Source organism: Rhincodon typus, chromosome 6, assembly GCF_021869965.1.
Source record: "Rhincodon typus isolate 14 chromosome 6, sRhiTyp1.1, whole genome shotgun sequence".
Taxonomy (NCBI): domain Eukaryota; kingdom Metazoa; phylum Chordata; class Chondrichthyes; order Orectolobiformes; family Rhincodontidae; genus Rhincodon; species Rhincodon typus.
The window spans coordinates 55,477,081-55,487,406 of NC_063337.1; the positions used below are offsets into that span (position 1 = coordinate 55,477,081).

Here is a 10,326-nt window from a genome sequence, read left to right on the forward strand (position 1 = left end):
AGATTTTTCTGATGAAGGGTCTAGGCCCGAAACGTCAGCCTTCCTGCTCCTATGATGCTGCTTGGCCTGCTGTGTGCATCCAGTTTTATCAGGATATTTTGTGCTGAAGTGGTTTAGAGATGTTGTGACCCTTGTTTAACTACCCCTTTATAAAGTTTACATACTACTTTGTTTTCCAACCTTGTTGCCACTCACTTGTTGGCTTTCTCCAGCTTTTCCAGTCTCTCTGGGCTATCTCTTTTGAGGCACATTTTATTATCAACCACATGTTTCTCATCGTTTGTTTTCGTAAAACAGGTTTTGAAGGAAAAATTTACTTCCCTGTTCCAGTTCTCAGATTTTTTTTGAATATACTGATTGAGCCCATTGCATAGATGACCTGGTGAGGAGGCTGAATCAATTTGTTTCTATTTAACTTGTCCTTGACCACAATAAATATTTTTACGTTTTTACATGCAGCTAGATCGCAGTTCAATTAAAACATAGTTTGCTAGAAGTGAAATGAAAAAGTCAATTACAAGGTGTTCTTGAGTAAAAGAATGAGGGATTGTATTATTTATTAACTCTGGGAGAAAAAAGTAATGAGATTGAAGACACATTTAAAATTTGAAAAGCAATGTCTAGTGTGAAAAGAAAGATTGGGAATATGCACTTTTAGTATCCTGAGGGTTTTGTTAACTGATGGCCTGTATCTTCAGTAGCAAGATTTTTATATGTATATAAAAGTTTTAGAACTTTGAGTTCCTCGTGAATGAATGTTCCTCCAATTTATTTTATCAGTAGAGCTGTTTTTGAGAGGCTGTGTGAAAACTCTGGACGAGAGGGTATTTCAGTGCTGCTCTTACAAATCCATTTTACATCTCTGCTTGAAATATATTTTCCTTTTTCTTTCCCCATGTTTGGCTTAATTGTTTTCTTCAAGCTGGATAATCTGCAGGTGTCTTTCATCCTAGTATGTAAAACTTCCAAATTGGAGATGAGATCTGAATGACTGTTTTGGTCATTTTGATGCCTCAAACTGTTCAAACTGGGTCTTGTTTGATGTGTTAATGAGCTTAAGTGATCACTACAGCCATCTTAAGTCAGTGGTTCCCTTCTTTTGAAAAGAACCCTTACTCCTAACAGCAAAATGGCACGGTGCAAGCACATATGCTATCTTTGAGGTCACCTGGTTGCGACAGGCTGCAGGAAGTGCCATTGATGTCACCATGCCAGGATATGTCTGTGCATGTGCCATTGAAATCATCAAGCAGCAAATGAGGTGCAGGAGGAGACTAGGACTGACAATGCAGAGATTCCCCTCCCCCAATGGTGTCTGCCATGTGCCTCTCCATGGCTGTTGCTGCTTTGTCCAGTTGCAGCCTTGCTACACAGTACTTTCTAGCCACCATGCTGGCTGCAGAGGGGCTCTCCTGGCATTGCTGCTGCACTTGTTCAATATCCTCCCTTATTTTTTAAACAAACTATTTTAGTCCATTAAAAAGCTCCAGATAGAGAATTCACAGTTTGAAAGTTGAAAACTGGCAGTCCATAAACACTGTAATCACATGTTCTTTTAAGAATGTCAACAAATATTCTATTTGTTAAGAATGGTTCTAGATTTGAAAACAAGACAAATGTTAAGAATTGAAATGTTGGGGTTTTGAAACATATTTGCTTGCAAATCCCCAGGATTGGATAGAATTTGAAGAAATTGCTGACTTGGAAGAACGTGCAAAGAGTCAGTTCTTTGAGAAGGTCCATGAAGAAGTTGTGCAGAGAACACAAGAAGCAGCCAAGGAAAAGGAATTTCAGAGTGTTCCTGCTGGGCCTGCTGGAGTACATGAAGTAGGTTTATTAATAGAAATTCATGTGATTACATAGTATGATCATAGTTTCATCAGATTTCCAAAAAAAACATACAACATGACTTGGATGCATGCAGAAGGTACCAATAAGCTGCTTGATGCCTAGTCTAGAGGGATGATTTAGGTACTTGCAGGCCACTCTTCTGTGCACATTATTGAGCAGGATAGCTTGACTTCTGTAGTTGAGGCTCAGATTTTCTGTCTCATATATTTAAAGAACTGCAACTAAGCCATTACATTAGTGGCTGATTTGTAGGAGTGGATGTCAGCATAAAGATAATGAGAGTGAAGCATTCTATTTCAGAAATTCTGTTATTTCTGGACTTAAAGCTCACTGGTTAAGCTTTTGGAAAATAAGGTACTTAGCAATCTGGAAACCGAGGTCCCGCAGGCAGTGATTGTTAACTTTTTCTGCTCCAGTTAAATCTAATATGCTTAATCAAATTTTGTCTTAACTGTGCTCTTAAAAGAATTGTGCAAACTGCCTTCCAACAGTTACAGCAGCGGGGATATTTTATGCATGTCATTCTATCAGAACAATTACCATAGAGTTTGATCTAGCTGTGTACATGTCATTGTAATCAAATAAGAGAAGAAAGCACAAGCAAATCTGGACTGCTATGGGGGGAAGAAAGAAAGCTTAAGATAGATCCCCAAGGCTCAAAATAGCAATGCATTGGAGGAGTATAGTCAGTGCAGGGGGTTGCTTAAGAAAAAAGTAAGGTCAGCAAAGAGGAGACATTAAAAAAAAAAGTGGCTGGTAACATTAAGGAAAATACAGAGGCGTGTTGTGTAAAAGGAGTAAGGGTCTATTAGGGACCAAAGTGGCAATCTTTTTGGAGCTGGAAGATATAGCTATGGTTTTCAAATGAGAACTTTGAATCTGTATTTACAATAGAGAAGGAGCATGTAGATATAAAAGAGAGGGGGGAGCTGCGATATAATTGAATGAATTAGCGAATTTGAAAGTAGATAAATCTTTGGACCAAGATGAGATGTATCCAATTTCATTGTGGGAAGCAAGGGAGGAGATTGCAGGGGCTCTAACATGAATTTTCAGATTCTCTCTGGCTAGAAGAGGCTTGCCAGAGGACTGGAGATCAGCTATTATGGTGCCTTTATTCAAGAAAAGGGTGGTAGGGGTAAACCAGGAATTACAGGCCTGTAATTCTTAGATCTGTGGTAGCAAAATTATTGGAAAAAGTACTGAGGGACAAAATTAACCTCCTTAGGCAGGATCAAGCGAGGAAAATCAGTGTGGCTTTATAAGGGGGAGATCACATTTAACAATTTAATTGAATTTTTCAAGGAGGTGACTAGCTGTGTAGATGAGGTTAATGCAGTTAGTATAGTCTGTAAGGACTTCAACATGGCAGACTGGTTAAGAAACTAAGTCTGTGGAATCCAGGGCAATTTGGTAAATTGAATGTAAAATTGACTTCATGGCATTTTTGAAGGGCATTTTTGTAACGGGAAGCCTGTACCCTGTCATGTACCCGGTGCTGGGTGCCTTGCTGTTTATGTACATTGTCGATCTAGGCATGAGTGTAGGAGGTGGTGTTTGTAATTTTACAGATGACTTGAAAATTGGTTTTGTGGTGAATAGTGAGGAGACGAAATGGCCTTTTAAACATAAAACCATGAAGTAAACGGGTCTTGGAATACTTGATTTTATATCAGTGATTTTATCCCATCTGTAAGTCTTGCAAAAAAAGTTTTATTGTCCTTTCTGAGGCAGTACAATGTAGATGGGCTAAACAGCGGCAAGTGGAATTTAATTCTGAAAAGTGTTGATTGTGCATGTCCACAGATCCTTGAAGAAACAAATGGAATACTTGCCTTTATTGATAAGGCATTGAATACAAGAGCAAGGAGACTGTGATGAATTGTATATAATGTTAGGCCACAGCTGGAGTACTGTGGTCACCACACTATAGGAGGGATATGGTTGTATGAGAGAGGGTAAAGAAGAGATTCACCAGGATCTTGGCTGGACTGGAGCAATTAAACTATAAAGAGGGTCTAGATAGGCTGGGGTTGCTCTCCTTAAAAGCAGTGAAAGTTGAATAATCTGACTGAGATGTACAAAGGTTTGAGGAATATAAACCATATTGATACAGAGAAGGCTAACTCTTTAGAGGAGTCAGTATCTAGGGGGGACAGGTTTAAAGAAAGGAACAGGAGGGTTGGAATGGATTTGAGGAAAAATGTTATCACCTGTTGGGTTGTGGGTACTTGTGAACTCAACACCTAAAAAGGTGGTGGTGATGGAACCTCTCGACATTTGAGAAATACACGGGAAATGTCATAACGTACAAGCTAAGAGATGAAGAGTGAAATTAGGATGGATGGATGTTTGAAGGCCATTGCAACCATAATGGGGGTCAAAGGACCTCTTTTGTGTGCTGTTTAAAACTGATTCTCACGCTTAACTAAAGCACAGGCAGGTAGGAGATTCTCTTCCATTAAACTATGTTGTTGACCAGCTGATCTTTTTCCTGAATGTGTCTAGAGCTGATTAAGGTTGGAAGTGGCCTTTTAAACTAAAAACAAGAACATGAATCCAAAGATGCCTTGGAATCCTAGATTTTATCACATCTGTATGTTTTATAAAGGTTTACTTATTTTTGTGGCTAAAGGTTCATGGTGTCAACATCTGATCCATATAGTTCTTTGCTTTAAATAGATATTAGAAGTGCAGATGGATTCAACTTGAGTAGTTCTTGCTCTGTCTCAAGGTAGATTTCAATGCCCTCATTAATGTATTGTTAAAATAATATTGCTCCTCATGAATCCTTTTTGGAGCAGGATTTCTGAAATTATTTTGCAAGCTCCTGTGCCAGTGGTAACTATTGAATTTTTCTTCCCATAATCAAACATCTCAGTTATACCTCAATACCAGGCAGAGTTGCAGAAGATAAAGGCAGAATTCCAGTGACCGTTGCCTCTATTTGGGATCTTTAACCTTCCCATCTACTAGAGTAGGTAATAGGTCCCCCTGGTGAGTATGGTGACAGAAGCATCAACAGGCCAGAGGGAGGGATTGTGTTGCAGTCTGATGTTTTGTTAGGGGAGTTGGAAAGCATTTTGTACTTTTTTCAGAAAGTTGAATCTATCATCCCAAATTGGGCTGTGGGAGTTGATAAATTAAACTGGCTTTGTTTTCTTTTAGTTACTTGCTGTGTCTTGTAATAGGTAATAAAACTTCTGAAATAACCAGGTCTAAAGCTGGATGAACACAGCAGGCCAGGCAGCATCAGAGGAGCAGGAAAGCTGATGTTTCGGGTCTGGACCCTTCTTTAAAAACTTAGGAATTGTTGAAATCTAAAAATCAACATTTTTTTGTTATGAATTATTAGTCTCATAAGGCTTTTTTAAAACTTGATACCAAAGCACTCAAACTTAGTAAATGCAGTACTATTTGGAAGAGGGGCATAAATGCATTTATACTTGGGTAGCACAAGAATCAGGAGGAAAATTATCACACTAATAAACAGTGACCCCCACATGAAGCGTAGTAAACAACTACCTGCAGTTTATGGAAAAGGACTGGTATTGCTACTGTCATTGCTTTCCACACTTTGTGCAACACACCTAGAACCCCAAACAGATCATCTTGCAATACTGGAGCCATCCAGATCAAACATGCTGATGTTTGTTCTCTTTGACTTGGGTGCTGTCTTCTTCAACCATGTTTTTGTTTTGTCCTCAACTTGCATTGGCTCTTTACAGAACAGCAGCTTTAATCTTTTGTTACCAGCTATTCCACTTTCCCCCTGCTGTTACCCTAATCTGCAGTAATTTATGTGCCTATCAGAATCCTGTTTATCACTTTAAGCTCTGACCTAAATCTAGCTGCACCTGAGGTGTTAAAGGCTGCATTTGGAGTAATCAAGACAGGTATCCAAGAAAATAAACACTATTCCCAAGTATATAATAAGTAGCATTTTAAAGTGTTTATGTTCAGAATTCACTGCATACAGGTCTTTTATCACTTTAAAGAATAGTGACCAATTATGAATAATAACACAGGAGCCAAAAATACATAAAAGTACATACAGATGTCATTTCCATAGATACAATGCAAATTACCAATTTTTCTGTTCTGAGGAAATTAGAAAGAAAATTGGACTTCTACTGGAGTCCCCTGCAATATTGGGGTGGAGGAGGAGGGTGGTGGGGAAGCATCCATCAGTAGAATTTTACAAGTTTTAGCATACCCTAAATCTGGAAGTATACTGCATTGTATTTGTGAGTAAATATATTCAGTCTTATCAAAAAATCAATACTTGCCCTAATCCTAACAAACACGTTTGTATTTTCATCCGGTAGGTGTGTGAAATTTGTCAAGAAGCTTTTGAGCAGTATTGGGATGAAGATGAAGAGGAGTGGCATCTGAAAAATGCAATTCGTGTGGATAATAGAGTAAGTAAACCCAATAATTAACTGTCCTGGGGCTTTCAAAACTATCAATTATATACAATTATGGTCACTGTTTGCCATTATTTGGGGAAAAAAAGCTTGGCTGAGGTCACATTGTCAAAAACTCATTGGTGGTTAATCCAATGGATTATTGAGCCATAAAGTAGAGGAGCGGAATTAGGCCTTTCGAGCCTGCTCCATCATTTCATCATGACTGATATGTTTCTCAACCCCATTCTCCTGCCTTCTCCCCATAACTTTTGATTCCCTTACTATTCAAGAACCTATCTATCTCTGTCTTCTTTCTGCAGAAGTGAGTTCCAGAGATTCACCACCCTCTAGAACTGAGATAAGGTGGAATTTCTTCAGCTAGACAGTCATACCTTCACTCTGAGGCTATGCCTTTGGGTCCTAGTCTTGCCTAGTGGCAATAGCCTCTCCACGTCCATTCTATCCAGGTGTCTCCATTTGCTGTGAATTTCAATGAGATGTCCTGTCATCCACCTGAATTCCAGGTACAGGCCAACAGTCCTCAACCATTCCTTATATCCCCTGGATCATTCTTACAAACCACCTCTGGACCCTCCCCAATGTTAACACATCCTCCTCCAGCGATGGGGCCCAAAGCTACTTAGAATATTCCAAATGCAGTCTGACCAGAGTCTTATACAGCATCAGTAGTATAACCCTACTCTTGTATTCTGGTCATCTCAAAATGAATACTGACATTGCATTTGCCTTCCTGAGTGCCACCTAAATCTGCCTGTTAATCTTGACAATCCTAAACTAGGACTCCTAAGTCCCTTTGTGCTTCAATTTTGCAAAGTCTTTGCACACTTAGGAAAAAGGTGTACGCCGCCTCTTCCTACCAAAGTGCATAACCTCATACTTTCCCATATTGTATTCCATCTGCCACTTTTGTCCAATCTCCTAGCCTGTTCAAGTCCTCCTTCAGCCTTCCACTTCTTTAACCCTACCTGTTCTTCCACCTATCATCTGCTGACTTAGCAACAATGTCCTTGCTTCCTTTGTCCAGATTCATAATATGAAAAGTTATGGTCCTAACACAGACCCCTGTGGAACTCCATTAGTCGTTGGTGCCATCGCAAAAGAGATCTATTTAACCCCCTACTCTCTGCCTCCTGCCAGTCAGCTAATCCTCTATTCATGCCAGTACCTAACACCGTGGGCTCTTATTTAGCAGCATCCTGTGTGGCACTTGGTGGAAGGCCTTCTAGAAATCCTAATAAACCGCATCCACTGGCTCTCCTTTGTCTAATTTGCTTGTTACCACCTCAATTCTAACAGATCTATCAGTCACAGCCTGTCCTTGATGAAACTGTGCTGATTCATCTCTATTTCACCATGCACATCCAAGTACCATGCAATTTCGTTCCGTAATAAGGGACTCCTGTCTTGCCAACAACCAAGTTCATGGTTATGGTCATTAATACAGTTGTAAGGAAAAAGCATTCATGTATTGTTTACAACTTCCAGATGTTTCAAACACCTTATTGCCAGTGAACTGTCTAAGTGTAAGCAGATATATTGGCCATTATAAATGATTAATGAAAGGACATCAATATATGGATATGCAACACAATTAAAGCAGACTACCCTTCTGTTATACTCTTATCAGCTAGCATGTTTCCAATAAGATGTATTAACGTTAGTTTGAACAGCTTGCTAATGTTAGTGATGTGAAACCTGTAGCTGAAGACATCAGACAGAATTTTCAGAGCAAGGCATCTTACATGGTACAACTCAGACTTTATCAGCATGTTCCTGCTGAAATTTCTTTACATATCGTTAGTTATTGGAAGTGCAAGTTATTGAATTTGAGCAATGTGGTAGGCCTGTTTGGACCTTGGTGAATGGTGGGACTGACAGTACATTTAATAAGATTTAAGGATTGCAAAGCAAAATAAATTCCTGAGTGTATTAATGAGATGAAATAGCCAAATCAGGTAAAGAAAATTGGATTTGGGGTTTGGAGGTACTGACGAAACAGGGAAATTATATTTGAAATGGCTTTTTACCATCTGATGGAATCTCATTTTTTGATTTGTAGGTGAGAGTTTGATTGGCAGTATGTTAACAGTTATCTTGTCAAAATATACTTGTGCTCTTAATTATGGAACTTAACATTCAGTTGAGAATTTAATGACAACAAATCAGTTCTTAAAAGCAAAGCAAGAAAATAGATCAGTGGAGGAGTGCAAAACAATCAGGTTTTGGAGATTACCTTGTAATCTCATCTGCATGTTGCACATTAAAGTGCCATTATCATGTCATTATTTTTCCAGTAAGATCTGGCCCACTTGTACTAATTGCAAGTGCTAAGCTATGACCTGATGTTTCTTCTGATCTAGTTTATTTTAACAAAGCTAATAGCGTTTGAAATCTATTTAACAACTTAGATATTGTCACTAATTACCTTTAATATTTGCAACATTTCTTTTAGACGTATCATCCAGCATGTTACGAAGATTACAAAAATGTGAGTATGAACATGAAATATTTTCGCTAAACATTATATAAATAAGTTGAAATATTTGTTACGCAGTGTATAGTTCAACTACATTTAGAACAGCAAAATAAGTTTGGATGTGGTACTGATTACTAAAAATCCTGCAGCAGTCCTGATGGATTTTATACTGTTTACAAGAGTTGTATGTAATTAAGCATATAAAATTCAGCTTAAAGTAAATTTTAACTTTGTTTTATCAAATATTTGTCATGAAAACTGCTTTTACATGTTAATTTTTCTCATTACCTTTTTTAAGGCTTCATTTACTGATGCAACACCATCTCCAAATGAAGCTCCTGTAGAAAATCCACTACATTCAGTTCTTAAACAGGAACAGTTGGCTAGTAGTAACAAGACTTCAGATGCCACCAACAGCTGTAAAGATACTGAGAATGAACGGAGCTGTATGTTGACAGATGATAATAAAACTGAAAAAGATAGTGCAACTGTGAAAGTGGAAACAGTCTAGGTCTTTGATGAAGAAAAATTTTTTTTTTTCCTCTATTACAAACTTTAGAATTGGAAGAAGAATCAGATGCAAGATGACTGGTTGGATTTGATGTATCCTTTTGTATGAGGATGACTTTCGTATGACACTGAAGTGATACTACCTCTTGCTATGTTGAAATCATTGGAAAATGTGCGAAGCAGCAATAGTACATGTTACCTTCAAGGAACATGTCAAATTGAAACCTTTTGTTTTATATTTTATTATTTGAGGCAGGGATCTCAGCAGAAATTATATTGAATACATTTTGGTATTTGTATGTTCAACTGCATGTGCAGTTCAGGTGTGTATTACTGTGAGTGCTGCAAATACGTGAATGCACTTGGGAAATGAAAATGTTACTTTTGTAAGAATGTAAATTCTAAAACCAATAAAATATTTTTGAAATATGGTTTGTGTACAGTTGATGCAAAGTATTTAAGTTTTTTTTATTTATGGTGCAATTGAAATTAATACTTCGGTTTATTTAGGAAATAAAATTTATTATAAAACTACAGGATCTGAACAATTGAAAACTAATAATAAAACTATTGATATTTGCCAGACATAAAAGTTACTTTGTTTTTCATGTGATTCCTGCATTCCTAGTTGTTTTCATAAGTTAGTAAATCTTCATACAGCTAAAGGATCTATGCACCTGAAACAAATGCAGTGTTGAAACCATTAGAAGTTAACCTTGTATGTACTAAACTAAATAAACCATTTGCACACAAAATATTGCTGTTTTTATTTCTATAATTCTGAATCTGAGCAACATTGAAGTTAATTTGCGTAGCTTTTAGATTTCCTACCAGATAACATTGTGCACAGCATTCCAGCCACCATACATTTTTAAGTTTGGTATTAACTAAACTTAATTATTAAGCAGAAAATATAGATGGTTTTCTACAGATTTTAATTGGAATGTTAAATGGGAATGAACAGGTTTTGAGCTGTGTCTCTGTCATTCAGTTAGGATTATTCTGTATTTTCATATAACTGCCTTAACAGTTTAAAAATATATCAGTTTTGAGAGTGTT

The 10,326-nt window shown here is 37.6% G+C and overlaps 1 protein-coding gene across 4 annotated transcripts in view; it reads left to right on the top strand.

The window, feature by feature from the left end:
- pcf11 (PCF11 cleavage and polyadenylation factor subunit) overlaps nt 1-9,696 on the top strand; it is a 42,101-nt gene extending 32,405 nt beyond the window's left edge. For all 4 annotated transcript variants that reach the window (XM_020531487.2, XM_048597545.1, XM_048597546.1 and 1 more), the window contains exons 13-16: nt 1,672-1,827; nt 6,180-6,272; nt 8,734-8,769; nt 9,056-9,696. In XM_020531487.2, the coding sequence (XP_020387076.2) occupies nt 1,672-1,827; nt 6,180-6,272; nt 8,734-8,769; nt 9,056-9,268 (498 nt within the window). In that variant the 3' untranslated portion in view covers nt 9,269-9,696. The remainder of the gene's footprint in view (nt 1-1,671; nt 1,828-6,179; nt 6,273-8,733; nt 8,770-9,055) is intronic.
- Nucleotides 9,697-10,326: the final 630 nt, after the last annotated feature.